Source organism: Halichoerus grypus, chromosome 5, assembly GCF_964656455.1.
Source record: "Halichoerus grypus chromosome 5, mHalGry1.hap1.1, whole genome shotgun sequence".
NCBI lineage: Eukaryota > Metazoa > Chordata > Mammalia > Carnivora > Phocidae > Halichoerus > Halichoerus grypus.
Window position 1 is genome coordinate 136,854,764 of NC_135716.1, and position 17,057 is coordinate 136,871,820.

The following is a 17,057-nucleotide window of genomic DNA, read 5'->3' on the forward strand; positions in this document are numbered from 1 at the left end:
AGAGAAAGAGAGAGTGCAAGTGGGGTGAGGGGAGAGGGAGAGGGAAAGAGAGAATCTCAAGCAAACCCCCCACTGAGTGCAGAGTCCCATGCAGGGCTTGATCTCAGGACCCTGAGATCATGACATGAGAGAAAACCAAGAGTCGGACACTCAACTGACTGAGCCACTCAAGCGCCCCTGTGATATCTTAATTTTAATACTCATTGAGTGCAGTTTCCCAGCCCATGAATAAGAGATCAGCTTAAGATAAAACTGAGGAAAATGCCCTTTTCAGATTTTATATGGATGGAAAAATAATCCGTTATCTGGGAACATAATGCCTAACAAATAGCTGGTTCAAGAGCTAGGAACACAGTGAAGCCAGCAGAGTAAGAGATCCAGAGGAACCCAGGAGGCTTTTATATGCCCGCACCCAACCCTTTTCCTATTGGCCAGCCAATGCTGCCTTGAACGAAGATATTATCTACAAAAATCTACTTCCCATATATATCCTGGAAAGAATAGTTATATCTGTCCACCAAGGCTGGAACATTGAATTAACCAGAACAGGGGGTTAAATTTTCAAAGGAGTTCATATGTTCGGCTCATTTACCCTTTCAGCTATATCGTCTGTGTGCCACACAATATGATGGGTGGGTAAAGATGAAGAAAATGAAATTTCTACCCATTGGGAGCTTATGGTCTTATGTTGTAAGTTAATATACCTTTCTAAACTTACAGATAGGTTATAAATTATGTTTCAAAATGTTTTTTTTAAATCATTTGAGTGGAATTCAGAATGCATTTTCCATACGAATAGTGTTGTAACTTGTGGTTATAACCCCAGAAGTCTATTTCTTTCATAATGTAGCTGAACTATAGTCTTAATCAGTACTAGTCTAGATTAAAATATACAAAAATTGAATGCCATTTAGAGTACAACAGGGACAAAGGGAAGAGTTTCACAGAGAAATTTCTTTGTTTGGCATCTCCTACATCTATCATCATACCCCCTTTATCTGCTTTTACTAGATGCTTTTCCTACCCACGCTCCCCCAGCTCCAAATATTTTCATGTGCCCTGTCCCACAAATATTTTTGTTGTAAATTACTACTCCTTCCTTCCCCTAAGCAAAGTTCCCATTTCCTCAGTGAAACCAGTCTCAACTAGATATTAAGAGGAAAGCATTCTTGGGGTTCCTGGGTGGCTCAGTTGGTTAAGTGTCCAACTCCTGGTTTCAGCTTAGGTCATGATCTCGGGGTTGTGAGACTGAGCCCTGCGTCGGGCTCTGTTCCGCATGGAGTCTGCTCTCCCACCTCCTCTGCTTCTCCTCCCACTCATGCTCTCTCTCTCTCTCTAAAATAAATAAATAAAATCTTTCCCAAAAAAGGGAAAGCATTCTCTTTTTGTTTAACTTATTTAATGTATTTTTAAATTGGCAATATATACACACAAAAATAAATTGTACCAAAGGACATACAGTGAGAGCAAGTGGCAAGTAACAGTTTTTGAAAAATGTATAATCTTGTAGTTGAAAGCAGGTAACACCCAGGTGTTATATAAGACTGGGTGTTATATAAGACTGATGAATCACTGAACTCTATCTCTGAAACTAATAATATACCCTATGTTAATTAATTGAATTTTAATTTTAAAAATTAAAAAAAATGAAAGTAGATACCTGCTAAACCAAATGAATTTCTGGTATAATTATATGAAGTATAACAAACTTAGGAATAAAAGTAGGCAGTGAAGGAGGAAATGTTTTTGGACAACAGTGATACCATGTAAGCAAGCCAAACTTACCCTTGCTTTCCCCCAAATTAGCTCCACTTAAGCTATTCTGACTTTTTATAGTTTCTTCCCTTCCTTATTCTTCTGAACCCATCAATTTTCGTACAGCTCCAGATTTTTAACAACAGCTCTCGTAGCAGTGAGCTTTAAAGTAGCAAGGGAATAAGAACCTTTGTTATGGTTCACTTAGGAATTTGCCTATATTTACTTAATTTCTCTCAATGTTTATTTCTAAAGATCCCTATTATTTATCTATATCACTCCATGACTTGATACTAGAATTAGTGAACTTAAGGACAAGCCAAGATATTTTACAATAGATAAAAATTATGGCTTGCTGATTGTTTTTTTCCACTCATTATAAAATTACTCAATCCTAATCAATAAAGCCATTTTACTAGCTTTAGTAATGGGTTCTTCATTTGTTCCATTTGTTAGATTTCTTTTATTAGCTTGTAAAGCCATTCTAAAGACTTGGTTTTTGAAAATCTGAAATTAAATTGAACATTTCACATTTGTAAATCAGTTTTAAATGATCATAGCATTTTTTTATTAAAGATTTTATTTATTTTATTTGACAGAGAGAGAGAGATAGCGAGAGCAGGAACACAAGCAGGGGGAGTGGGAGAGGGAGAAGCAGGCTTCCCGCCGAGCAGGGAGCCTGATGTGGGGCTTGATCCCAGGACCCTGGGATCATGACCTGAGCCGAAGGCAGATGCTTAACGACTGAGCCACCCAGGCGCCCTCCTCCACTTTTGTTCTGTTCAGCCCCTCAATGAATTAAATGATGCCCACCTACAGTGGGAAGATAGTCTACCCTACTAAGTCAATTACTACTAAGTTGGTTATACAGTGGTGATTTTCTAACTCCATCATTCCTTCTATTAGTCGGCCTTTTTAAAATTCATGAGTTCATAGTGATAAAGGGTTTTTCCTTGCTTTCACCCTTTCCGTATTTACACCCGTTCTCAGAGATACTACATCTTTGGCTCCTCATAGCAGCAGTATATTTTCACATTTGCTTAATCTTACCATGAACATAAAATAGTTTGAGAATTCCTGCACTCATAGCACTATTAAAAACAAGCTTGCAAAGCATTCAAGTTTTGTTTGCAAATCTTTTTTGTCTTTAATTTGACAGTATATAGTCAAATTATTATGTTCAAAACTACTTGGATTAGTTCTCTTTTGTTAATGTTTTCTATTTTAATTCCAGTATAGTTAACAGTGCTATATTAATTTCCGGTGTACAATATAGTGATTCAACAATTCTAAACATTACTCAGTATTCATCATGATAATTGTACACTTTAATCTCCATCATCTATTTCACCCATCCCCCCCTCCACAAAGCTCCCCTCTGGGAACCATCTGTTTTCTATAGTTAAAAATCTGTTTCTTGGGGACACTTGGGTGGCTCAGTCAGTTAAGCGTCTGCCTTCAGCTCAGGTCATGATCCCAGGGTTCTGGGATCGAGCCCTGCATCGGGCTCCCTGCTCAGCGGGGAGCCTGCTTCTCCCTCTGCCTGCCGCTCCCCCTGCTTGTGCTTGCTCACTCTCTCTCTCTGACAAATAAAATTTTTAAAAATATTTAAAAAAAATTTTTTTTAAATCTGCTTCTTGGTTTGTCTCTCTTTTTTCTTCTTTGCTTGTTTGTTTTATTTATTAAATTCCATATGTGAGTGAAATCATATAGTATTTAACTTTCTCTGACTTCTATTGCTTATTAGCATTATACTCCCTACCTAGTTCCATCCATGTTGTTGCAAATGGCAAGATTTCATTCTTTTTCATGGCTGAATAATATTCCATTGTATATATATACCACCTCTTCTTTACTCAATTCATCAATTGATGGACACTTGGGCTGCTTCCATAATTTGGCTATTGTAAATAGTGCTGCCATAAACAGAGGTGCATGTATCCCTTTGAATTAGTGTTTTTGTATTTGGGGGTTAAATATCCAGTGGTGCGATTACTGGATAGTAGGGTAGTTCTATTTTTAACTTTCTGAGGAAGCTCCATACTGTTTTCTACAGTGGCTGCCCCAGTTTGTATTCCCACCAACAGTGTAAGAGGGTTCCTTTTTCTCCACATTACTTGGACTAGTTCTTTGTTTGAAGAATTAGTTATTCATTTGAAGTAGTTAGGTTCTCTTGTTTCTGTTTTTTTTCAATTTTAATCTTTCTTCTCTCATCCTTTTTGATTTAATTTTTTAACAATGTAAAACATTAATATGATTCCAAAAGCCAAAACTTTACAAAAAAGTATATTCAGAGAAGCGTCACTCCCTCCCCATTTTTTCTATCTACTCCCTGTAGGTAACCAAATTCATTAATTTCTGGTTTCCCTTTCTTATGTTTATTTTTATAAAATCAAGTTGTTTCATTTCTTTTTTCTGATTTCTCTTTTTATACAAAGATGGCATACAATGTATACTTTTACACTTTTTGTTTTTCAATTATGTGTATGTCCTAAAATGACATCCTGTTATTAAATCAATTTGGTAAGTTTTAAATATAAGAATTCTTCCAAAAGGAAAATATAGTTCCACATTCTAGGTTTAAAATTTTTTTCCCCAGAAAACAAGCAGTTAGTGACATGTCAATAGAGCTCATTTATAAACAAACACCTACACATTAATATTTTATGTGAACTTCCATATCCTTTATACTCTGAAAGGAAAATATATTATATAATTCACTGCCATTGGCTTTCTTCCTCTTGGCAATTTGCTGCTGGCTCTTGTCACTGCTATGAAAGTACAGTATTGGTGACTATCTTTCTGCAGGTTTACTTCCATTATACCTTTTATTTTCAGATTGTAGATTCACATGCTGTTGTGAGAAGTAAAACAGAGAGATCATGTGTACCCGTTTCTCACTTTACTGACATGATAACATCTTGCAAAACTGTAGGGCAGTATCACAACCAGAAAATTGACATTGCCACCGCCCACTGATTTTTATTCAGATTTCTTAAGTTTTACATATACTCACTGGTGTCTGTATATATATGTTTTTAGTTCTGTGTAACTTTATCACATGTGTACATTCACCACCATCAAGATATAGGACATTCCCATCACCACAAAAGTCCCTCCTGTTGTATAAAGCTTATTTTTAACCACTGGCTTATTCTCTTATAGATAGAAAAGCAATTTTTTTTTTAGATTTTTAAAAAATTTCTATACTAATCCAAATAAAACCTTTCTAATTGTAAAGAATTATGCTAGAACTGGTTTTTTTATTTGTTTGTTTGTTATGAATACAATTAATTGTGACAGGTAGCCACTGTCCAGAATTCTAAGTCTGGGGGGAAAAAAGAATTCTGAGTTACTCTTTATTATGTTTTAAGCATTCAGTTATGCAACAAGAATCAGATTTATGGTTCATTTTTCTGCTTAAATCACCCGGTCTGTAGGAGTGAGTTAGTTGAACATGCTTATCAAAAACTTAAAATGAAAACAAAGTCATGCCTATATTCTGTAGGTAAGTAAAGACTAAAAGAGAAACCAATGTTTACAAGAGACTGATTTTTCAACTGTTCAAAATTTTTGACATGGAAGAATGAAAGCCTTCCCCAAAGATCAATAACAAGATAGGCATGCCCGTTTTCACCACTAGTATTCAACATTTTACAGGAAATTCTAATCAGAGCAATTAGGCAGGAGGAGGGAAGGAAGGGAAGAAGAAAGAAAACAAAAGGCATCCATTTGGAAAAGAAGAAATAAAACTATCTCTTTTTTTTAAAGATTTTATTTATTTATGTGACAGAGAGAGAGAAGAGGGAACACAAGCGGGGGGAGCGGGAGAGGGAGAAGCAGGCTCCCGGCCTAGCCAGGAGCCCGATGTGGGGCTCCATCCCAGGACCCTGGGATCATGACCTGAGCCGAAGGCAGACGCTTAACAACTGAGCCACCCAGGTGCCCCTAAAACTATCTCTATTTTCAGACAACACAATGCTATATATAGAAAATCCCAAAGAATGCACAATGACTGTGTTCCTTATTGTGTAACCCTGAATAATTAAATAATTTGTGTTTCAGTTTCCATATCTATAAAATGGAGATAATGTTTATCACAGAGAATTATTTTAAAGATTAAGATATAGCTTGTAAAGTAACAACTACCGTGCTTTGACTTTAGAAAGAGTTCAAAAAAAAACTTAGCAACATATTTCATCGTTACAATCCAGCTACCAAAATAATCAGTTTAGATAAACAATTAGATTAAGTAGAGGTTCTGTGACCTATCTACCTTTTTCTCTGTAAGACATAATATTAAGAGGATAAAGAAAAACCTCAGGATTTTGTCCCTGTGATGTACATGTAACTTCCAGGTTTCTTGAGATATATATATAAATACAGTCTCTTATAGGTAGTAACTTTGATATAAGTTTTTAGTAATGGAATTAATTAAGAGTTCATTTGTGGCCTTTGAGAGTATAGTACCAGTAGAGTAGTAAGGCAGAAATCTGAATATAAGAGTTTAATTTCAGTATGGAGGAACAGAGATTGGGTTTAGATCATTATTTTGAGCAATGATTTGCAAAAAAAAAGAAAAAGAATATTCATTAAATTAAGTAAAAGAGTTAAGCAGCATCAGGGGCCCAGGAAATCATACACTTGTAATATTGACCATCAATACTGCTGTAAGATTTCCGTAGCACTCACAGCTTAGGCCAGAGAGTGAAGAATACAAATAGGAAATCCAGGATTACACATTAGAAGGACATGTGTAGCAGAAGGTTAAGGGGCTTTTTTTCTTTATATAATTATCCCCAGCTTTATTGAAGTGTAATTGGCAAATAAAGTTGTATATATTTAAAGTCTATAATGTGATGATTTGAAATGTGTGTGTGTGTGTGTGTACCCATTCCATGAAACTGGTTGCTATCAAGATGGGAGGAGTTGATTTCATCTAGGAAGAAGTAAAAGGAGGAGGAGAGGAGAGGAGATTAAAATAAAAATGGGCTGGCTGGCTGGCTCAGTCAGTGGAGAATTTGACTCTTGATCTCAGGATCCTGAGTTTGAGCCCCATGTTAGGCGTAGAGTTTACTTAAAAATTAAATTAAAATTTTAAAAAATGAGAAGAATGATGGACTGTCCACTAGTCTACTGGTCATGCAGTGAAGACAAGTTTCCCTGCAAAAGCAGCTCAAGCATGGGAAGAATATTTTGAAAACAATTTCCCCAGTTATTTGATGTTCAGGCCATTACAGCTCTCCAAGTTTGTCGAAAACAGTTTGCCTAGCTCAGCCCCTCAATAACTATTTTAACTTGAGAAACAGAATTATTAACAGGTCCTTTGGGAATGCTACATGCACAACTCCTGGGGGCACCATTCCCATCTTAATCTATCTGAACAGAGCCCCTTGAAGTCATTCAAGATGGCAACCCTGCAGGTCCCATCCTTCCCACATAATTCCGTAAGGGTCAACAAGGAATATCATCAGTTCCTTAAGGTATGGTAGGTAAGGTAGTGTAGAGAGGCTCTGCCACTTCAGTCCTCCCAGGAAAAGAATGCGAGGTAAAGAGCCCTTAGGATTGCTTCTCATGGTGAAATAGCTCATTTGCCTCAGCTTTGCCTCCCTGAGGGAGTGAGTAGTGTTGGTATAATGTAGGGGAAGCTGGAGGTTCCCAGCCCTGGGTGGGAGTCACTTAAGCCCACTTGCTCCTTGAGACTTTTGGAGCTCAATGGAAGGAGCTGGAATTCCTTTATGTCACTATCTTTCAAACTGAGGTTTAGGTGGTAAGCAAGTAAGGCCTCTGACAGGTGACTTTTCATTGGAAATGCATGATAATAAGGGAAAATTTTTAAAGAGAAAAAGATCACCTGCAATTCCATTTTCCTCACATAAGTTTTAGTTTTTGCATAAATGCTGTTTCTCCACTCCTTGCTTGCATACTCATATATTTTACGTGGATGAAACATACTCTACATATTCATTGTGTGTGAAAATTTAACGTGTCATATTAATCTTATTTTTAATAGCACAAAAATGTTAATGGATAACACTGATGTGACTTTTGAAAAGCATTTAGATAAAATTTCTAGTTTCTTTCATAAAATCAATAATATAGATTTGTGGTCTCTGAAACAGTAGTCACTAGCCAGCCACACATGGCTAATGAGTATTTGAAATGTGACTAGTCTGAAATGAGATGTGCTATGAGTGTAAAGTACACACTGGATTTTGAAAAAAAGCATAAACTATCTCAATAATTTTTATTGATTACATGTTGAAATGATAATACTTCGGATATATTGGTTAAAGAAAATATATTATTAAAATTAAGTTCACTTGTTTCTTTTTACTTTTAATGTGGCTACTAGAAAATTTTAAATTACATATGTGGCTTACATTTTATTTCTATTAGACTGCACTGATAAAGATTATATACAGCTATGAGATCATAAAATTGGAAAAAACACTAAAACTACAACAATAAGGGAATGATTAAGTCATCTTTGGTATGCTTACTAGGTATAATATTGTGCAGCCTTGAAAATTATAAACCTATGGGTGATGTGGCAAAAAAACATATATGTAATATTATATTAAGGAAAGTATGATATAAAGTTATAGAAATTGTTTCAAAAAAAAACCTAAGAAAATTTTTCCTGTATGCTAACATGTTAACTAGAGATATGTTCAGGAGATAGGATTACAAATGAAGTTTTCTTTGTTTTCAAACTTAAAAGAATGCCTTTGTAATCTTTTTCACACTGAAATTTATTAAGCCATAAAACTTATTTTTTATTAAAAAAAATTACTGGTAACACTGACTCATAGACTTAGATCAAGGTAAATAAGGAGAATGGTGTATTATTGTTCTCAAAGTGGTACTGTGGAGAAAGGAGCAAGTTAGTTGGCTAACTAACTATATCTTCACATCTTCTCCCCCTGTTCAGTGGGAGTGAAAGAAAGCAAAAATCCCAAATGCAGGATGATTGAGAATATATATTGTGTTTGTAAAGGGATGAAATAATGAAGGAGGAGCATTTACATCTTTTACCACTTAGTAAAGAAAAGGATTAGAAAACTGAATCTAAGATCTTTAAAAAAAAATTAAAGGTGTTGGGGCACCTGGGTGGCTGAGTTGTTAAGCGACTGCCTTCAGCTCAGGTCATGATCCCAGGGTGCTGGGATCGAGCCCCATATCGGGCTCCCTGCTTGGCGGGAAGCCTGCTTCTCCCTCTCCCACTCCCCCTGCTTGTGTTCTCTCTCTCACTGTCTCTCTCTCTGTCAAAAAATAAATAAAATCTTAAAAAAAAAAAAAATTAAAGGTGTGAAAATGATTTAATGTGTTTAAATGCTTGATCGTGCTAATTTTTTTTTCATTTATAGATTCATGGTGTTGCTATCTAAAGTGGAGAAATCATCAGAAGAAATCATAGAAATAATGCAAAACTTAAGCAGTATACAGGTTAGCTTTTTTTTTTCCTTTCGGCATATAATTTTTCATATGTCTACCACTCCATTTGAAAAAGGAAAATAGGAAAGAAGCCCCAGCATGGAGAATCCAATCCAGAAAAGAATTTGCAGAGAATATGTCTAATTTACTTTTCATGGGAATTCCTTTTCTTATATGAACATGAATTAACCATAATATTTTAGTAATATCTGACTTTTTCACATTTTAAAACTTGCAGTAGTTGACCTGCCAGAAAAAGTTAAATTTCCTACCACAGAGTTTTTTTCAGATGAAAAAAACAGTAAACTGTATTTTCACTAGACTTGTCAGTAATATTATATTTGTAGAGAACTTAACTCATTTAAGATGTCTTTCTTTTAGGCTTTGGAGGGCAGTAGAGAGCTTGAAAATCTCCTTGGTATCTCCCGTGCATCATGTTTCTTACCAAGAGAAATGCAAAAAACAAAAGAACTAAGTAAGAAAAATTCATGAGTTTTCAATGGCATCTCTCCATTCCTTATTTGTAAATGTAAATATATATTCTAATGTTTTCAGTTTTAGAGATAAACCTAATAATTTTTCCCAAATTTAAATCTGATAGAGTTTTTTTTATATATGGCACTACTGGACATGTAATGGAAGTATTATTTAGAGAATAAAAAGCCATATATCTTTTACCAGGATATGTTACTTCAGGGATTCTTGTTGAATACGAAGGAAAAGAATATGCCTTGCAAACTGATAATCAAGCTTCTTAAAAATATGGTGCTCATTCTTTAAATAAGATATAATAAGATATTGCAGTTTGTACTTGATACCTGTATGTATTACTTCAAATTATTTTTTTCTTATGAAGTTATCCCGGGATGAGAAATTATTCATATTCCATGCTAATTCTTAACATGAGTTGTTTTGTTTTGGTTTGGGGGTTTTTGTTTGTTTGTTTTTTAGTGAAAAAAGTAACAGAACAAAAACTGTTTGAAAAGAAGAGTTCAGGACTTCCCAACAAAGGTAAAGAATTGTGTTTTCATTTATATAAAAAGATCCTTTCATCTCATTTCACCATTGAAAACTAATCATCATGAGTTTTTTAGTGTGATCTTGTTAAAAGATCATAAATCTCATTTGCAAACCTTATACTGATTTGGCAGACCATGTCTGATAAGATAACTTCCCTGAAGATTAAACTTTAAAATACCTTTTGAGGGGCGCCTGGGTGGCTCAGTCGGTTAAGCGACTGCCTTCGGCTCGGGTCATGATCTCAGGGTCCTGGGATCGAGCCCCGCATAGGGTTCCCTGCTCAGCAGGAGGCCTGCTTTTCCCTCTCCCGCTCCCCCTGCTTGTGTTCCTTCTCTCTCTGTGTCTCTCTCTGTCAAATAAATAAATAAAATCTTTAAAAAATATATATATATATCTTTTGAAATACAATTTTCAGTTTAAGATTTAAATTTTGTCTTTTTATTAAAAGTTCTTCTTGAGAATATAGACAGATGGGGGAACAATGTATTAATATATAGCAACTTTTAATGGTGAATTAGGATTACACAAAGCATAAAAAGTTACTTTGTAACCAGTGTTCTGAAAACTTTCAGATCATTAATGATGTTTGATCTACTGTGAACTCATATGCCTCTGAGCATTTCACAGTATGGGAAACTAAATTAGCAGGTTTTCCCATAACACATGCACATCCATACCTCAGTAAGTAAAATGATCATGGACTGTAAAATATTAAAACCTTTAGACCAACTTAAGAGGGATCATTTTAATATTACTGACATGAATGCCATTTTGCAATCTCTGCAAGTGAAGGTAGGCCTTTAAACGGGTAGCCATGTTTTAGTCTACCATTTTTGAGTACCAATGACTACCATTTATTGAGGACCAGTAATTACTATGTTCCCAACACTAGGATCAGCAGATCTTTATAGCAACTCTGCAAGATAGCTTGTTATCATTGTCATTATAGATAAGGAATAAAGACCAAAAATGTTAAGTAACTTCCCCAAAGACACTGCTACTTAAGTGTCAGAGCAGAGATTCCAACTAAAGACCAGTCTAACCTCAAATAGTATGGTTTTTTCATTGTTCCATGTTGCCTCTTCCTATAACAAATTAAATCATCTAGTCGTCCCAGTTTTTAGATTCAGACATGAGGCATAACTGAAACCATCTCAACCAATCTAGTATATTAGACTGTATTTAGGATCTTTAACAGCCAGTGTGATGAGTTTGCAGTGGAAAGTGCTGGGATTCCCTGTTACTTCCAAAGGCCACCTGGGTAATGCAGTGAAACAGCCCTGACAGGATCCTCCAAAGCTCATGTGGGAAGAGAGCTGAGCAGGTTTCCTGAGCCATTCAGTAGAGCAGCTAACTTCCACTGTGATCCCAAGAATTTAAGAATATGAAGTTAGCTCTTAGAAAAGGCTTAAGATCTCTTCTCTTCTATACTGTGAAAATTGATTATAATGTGTAGCTGAGTTTCAGTGGTTTCGGTCTCTTTTAACTTGACAAGTTTTAGAGGATCATAATGGGAAATTGGAATGTTTATTATTTCCAAACCAGAGGATATCTTTCTTCTATATATTCTGTGCGAGTGGTGTGAATTTTTTTTCAATCTGTAATTTCCTAGAATTGACTAGAATTAGGCTTTACAGAGTTGGCTTTCACCAAGTTTTGAAAAATGAGGGAGAGAAAATTGTAGAATAAGTGGATCACTTTAATAATGAGAAAAAATTTTCCCAAAGTATTGTTTCCTTCCCTAAACATTTATTAAGACATTAAAGTTATATTCCATGTGTTAAAATTTATCTCCTTTCAGTTATCTAGTATGTACCAATTCTTTGTGTGTTTATGCATGACCAGCCTTAAAACTATTTTCTAGTATTTTAGGCATTAAAACTGACTTGCCCATTACCAGGTTTTCCTTAAGGACTTAGTGTTTATTCATGCATAAAGGAGATCCTATGACTAAATCATGTTTTAAAATTTCTAATAAGCATTGATTATTTGTTGTGGTTTAAATGAAAACTGAATTTAGATAAATAAAATATGTGATAGCTGTAAAAATATATATTAGAATATATGTCATCTTCCATTTCTGTTTCTTGGCAAGAGCTGCATTAGCTTTTATATTTCCTGAGGTATTCAGATCTTCATTAGCTTTTCCACTAATTTTTTTTAAAGTATTGTTGCCTGAAAAATCTTTTGGAGCTTATTTCCTTTATAATTTGAGTTTGAGTGTTTTTACTGAGTGTTTTTCTCTCTTCTCTTTCTGGTTCATAATATATGTGTTTTTTTATTTTGGTGGTTTTGTTTTGTTTTTGATTAAAGATGATGCACATCAACACATTTATATATATATATAATTTTTTTGCTGAGTTAATAACTTTCAACCCTTCTTATTTATACATTCATTTTACAAGGACTTTGCTAGTGTTTTTGACATCTCAAACTAATTTGCTTTATACCTTCCTTATTTGGGGATCTAGCCTTCAGCTTTTTATAGAAATTTCTACCTTACTCCTTTCTTTTACTATGCTATTATTCAGAATTGTTTAAATTTTAAAATGTTTGGGAAATCTTCGTAATATTAGAAATTATATAATATAAAAATAACTCCCATAATATGTATGGAATTTGTTTTATTAGGTACTTAATGAAAATAAGAACAAATTACTTGTTTCACAATCAAAAGAATGTCCTTCAGATTCTCATAAAATTTTCCTAGAATAGTTAAAATAGACAGTATCAGGAAAATTCCAACATTTATGCTGTTGTTGCTTCTTCAAGTCGGTCCCCTAGTTCTATTTATTTTTCCATGTCATTGCTAGCTTGTTTAGCATCAGTTGCAGTCTTTATTACAGGCAGAGCAGTATAATTGTAAAAATAACATGCTAGTGTTCTAAATAAATAGACATCTGACACACATTCTTAAGGCTTTATGTAACATTCAGGGGAAATTAAAATGTACACAATAACATGAAAAGGTACACTGAGATTTTCATAGTTTTCAAAAGAACTGGACGTGGCAAATCAGAGAATGCTTTGATAGAGTATATGAATAAAAGAGTCTCTCCCCTGCTAAATACAAATTTCTTAAACAAAGGAAGGCTTTCTTTCTTTTTTCAGTTACTTAGGAAGGAAGCCTAACTTTACTTTCCTTAATAATATTGGCTTTATGACTCTTAGAAAAATAATGAGATGAAAGGTCCTTTTTCTGTTAGATTTGGATGTGAATTTCATAATTATTCTTAATTTGTTATGCTGAAGATTTAAAACATGACCATTCAATGGGTTGATACAGATGGAATGTCACATTATCATCACATGGTAAGGCATGAAATTTATTTACTTTACATAATCAACCTCTACTTAAGACAACTTGATACAAATATTCGTCAAAAAAGTCAATAGATGGCATTATATAGTACTTAGTATTTTCATTTTTTCTGGAAATATTAAAAAATACCATCATTGTTTGTCTATGACCAGTACTTCCAGTAAACAAAATGTTTTTGAAAAGAATGTAAGCAAATTGTAGAACAGTTGCCAAGATATGAAATCGAGACACTTAGCTTTAGTCCAAAACATATTTTATCTGTTTTGAGAATAATTGTGTAGGTTGCAGTATGCATATTTGAGATGAAATGTAACCATCTGAACTTTACATTGTTCAAAAAAGTTGATTGTCTCAGCTGTTTGTAATACAAAATATTTCAGAATTTTAGCTGTGGCCTTCAAAAGAAAAGCACAAACTATAACATTTCTGTTATCTTTAGCTAACTTACTGTCTTACATTGTAAAATTCATCTGGGTTATAGGATTTTAAAGTTTTCAAATTCTTGGACTACAGGACAAATTTTAAGCTCTTTCTGTTCTAAGACTATAAAATAGTTTGATACTGCCTTTTCATTCTAACCACCCATGGAAGTATTTTTTAACTTAAAAATATGTTGTTCTTTCCCCCACTCAGTCTTGAAAAAGTATTTATCATATCGGCCAAATAATTTTACTCCCTAGAAGACTACTACCCTTTTAGTTTTTTATATCTTAACATTAAACAGTATCTTTTTTCAAACAAATACTTCGGTTTTAAAAGCACTGAAGTTTGAAGTCTAGACATGATGAGTTTTAGAAGAAACAACAAAAATTCCTACCTGTGCCTTAATGTTCTTGGTTTATCTGGAGATAAAAAAATGGAGATACTAGTTTTGGTGACAAATCTACATTAATGTACAACTGTAGTCCTTAGCTCTTTATCAGAATTCACCTATCATGCATGTTGTACGTGGTTCGTACCTTTCCTATTAATAATGTTAATGCCCTTGTCTTACACTATTCATCACTGTTTTGGGGATACATTTTGACTGCTTACTTGAGATTTGTCTAGGATTTAAGGGAAAACAAACTGATTTATTACTTTTCAAAGCCTTTTAAATAATTTCTTTCATGATTTAAATTTTTGTATACTTCTCTAGAAGTATGATCATTTTTATCTTTTAAATAATCAGTAAAAAAAATTTAACCATAGATTTGAACTCACTTAGTAGCAATTATGTGTTTAAGAGGTGTAAATAACTTGCTATCAGACTTTAGGAATATCCAGGTGCTCTGTATGTGCTGATGACAACAAAATTGAAACGAAAGACTGTAATAATTCTGACTGGTTTTCTCTGCAGAAGATATTGATTATTTGTGTGTGGTGAGAGATTTGGAAAATTCAATTAAAGGAGTTGTGCAAAGGTTTCATAAATTTTCCTTCTACAGCATGTACACAGACATTGTTGCGTATTAAATCAATGCAGCACTTCACAATATATTTTCTTTGAAACATAAAAATAAATAACATTTAAACAGTTCTGCTTACTACAGAAACAAATTTTATTTTCTGTGAAGCATTTAGTCATGTGCTATCACTGACTCATCCACATTTGCCAGCTGTAACAAATTTTATAGACATTTTCTCCAGAGACATATCTCACATGCTATGAATTTTTAAATGAGCAAATGGTGAAGAAGGGATGTCAGCAATATAAAAATTGATCAGTTAAAAGATAAAAGCATAAGTAAAGAGATTTGTATGGTAGTCTTAATAGGTTTTATTAAATAAAAATACTATAAAAAGACAGTAATGAACAGACTGAAGACTAACCATTCTTGAGGTGGAGAAAAATTATTCTGGCACATTTAGTAGAAATTGGTTTTATGTCACCTGACAGGTGAATATTTTTTTCCCCGTTTTAACTCTTAGAGTAGTCAGAAAAGCTCCTCAAAAGAGTCAGATGAATTTTCTAAGTGGTTTATGTATCAAACACATATCTAGAATAATAAAGCAGATACTTATAGTGTTATATAGCTAATTACATAGTTAAAAGCAGGACTTCCGTAAAAGGTATTAGGTGATTTTTCCTCCAGCTCACACCTCACTCAGGAGGAAAGGAGGCATTTGAATGTATACTGTTCACACCATGTGACTTCAGCCCTCTGAAGTCTCTCTCTCTGTGAACTCCAGGTCTCTCTCCTGCTTCTCTCTCTCTACCTGGATTGCTCTTTCTCCCATGTCTGTCTAGTCCTGCTCATTCTTTAAGGGCAGCCTCAGATGTCACATCCTCTGTGAAACTCTCCCCACCTCACCTAGGTAAAGCTAAATTGCTTCTTCTGGCCTTCTACAACACTGTCTGAATGTTTATAAATGTATTATGTTGTAGTATTGTAGTATATTGTAATTGTCCAGTTACAGGGCTCCTGGGCTCCTCCTTGGCAAACAAACAAGAGCCTAGTATAGAACCTGATAGAAGGTCCACAATGCATGGTCAATGAATGAGTAAAAACAAATGCCACTCTAAGAATTTTTTAAAGGAACTTAAATATTTTCAAATACTTATAAATCACAATCTCCTTACATGCCTCATCTGTTTAATATTTACTAAATGCCTACTATGAGCCAGGCACTATTCTAGCACTGGGGGTACAGTAATGAACAAGGTAGACATAGTCCTTCCCTCAGGATTGTAGAATATGTCACAAAAGACAATTATAATAAAGCATAAGCATACGTTATAATGATAAGTTTTTTGGCACTTTTTATCCTAAATTCTTAAATGTACATTCTGAAACAGAATTGGGCAAATCAGTAAGATGTCGAAATGAGAATTTATAACTCCAAAGCTATTTATAATGTAAAATAAAATTTTAGGTTTAGGTTCTTTAATTTCATTTGATTAAGCATTTATTCTACATCATATACTGTGAATACTGTGACAACTTACTTTGACTTGTTTTCTGAAAAAAAATCTTTTTTTCTTTCTTACAGAATTATATCATCTTGACAGCTATGAATTCCTTAAAGGCATTTTAAACTGAGGTAGGGTTTCACCATTCTAATTAAGGTTAGCCTTGTTAAATTTCACTGTTTTGTTCAGGTGGAAACATTTTATTTATATTATCAAATTTGGTACTGTCTGTCTATGAATAAAATAGGAGTGAGCTTTGGAGGTGTTTTTGAAATTATATTTAATCTTTTTATAAATAATAGGATAGTTTGACAAGTTGTATGAGAGGCTGATTGAAAAGAACTGTTGAGCTCATTAGCCTAGCTTTAAAAGTCAAAAAGCTCATATTTTTAGGTGAGTGTATAGAGGGCTCTTGATTTAGCACCTTTAGTACAAATAACTAACTAGGTACTGATAGGTGGGTTGTAGTTTCTGTAGGACACATGTAACTGAACAAGATAGAACAATTCTATGAATTTGGAAATGTGCTGAATTAAGTAAATAATTATATATTAATTAGTGTATCTTTCCTTCAGAACAGTTCCCTGTAGATTCAGCAATATAAGTAAAAATGATAGATTTATAACTAGC

At 34.0% G+C, this 17,057-nt stretch overlaps 1 protein-coding gene across 2 annotated transcripts in view; it reads left to right on the forward strand.

The window, feature by feature from the left end:
- The window catches only part of ITGB3BP (integrin subunit beta 3 binding protein), a 62,596-nt gene that overhangs the window by 41,437 nt on the left and 4,102 nt on the right, over nt 1-17,057 (forward strand). Inside the window, exons 5-8 of one of the 2 annotated variants that reach the window (XM_078073015.1) lie at nt 9,126-9,204; nt 9,574-9,667; nt 10,144-10,203; nt 16,508-16,558. In XM_078073015.1, coding sequence (XP_077929141.1) covers nt 9,126-9,204; nt 9,574-9,667; nt 10,144-10,203; nt 16,508-16,557 — 283 coding nt within the window. In that variant the 3' untranslated portion in view covers nt 16,558. The remainder of the gene's footprint in view (nt 1-9,125; nt 9,205-9,573; nt 9,668-10,143; nt 10,204-16,507; nt 16,559-17,057) is intronic. The other variant, XM_078073016.1, reaches the window with a different exon arrangement.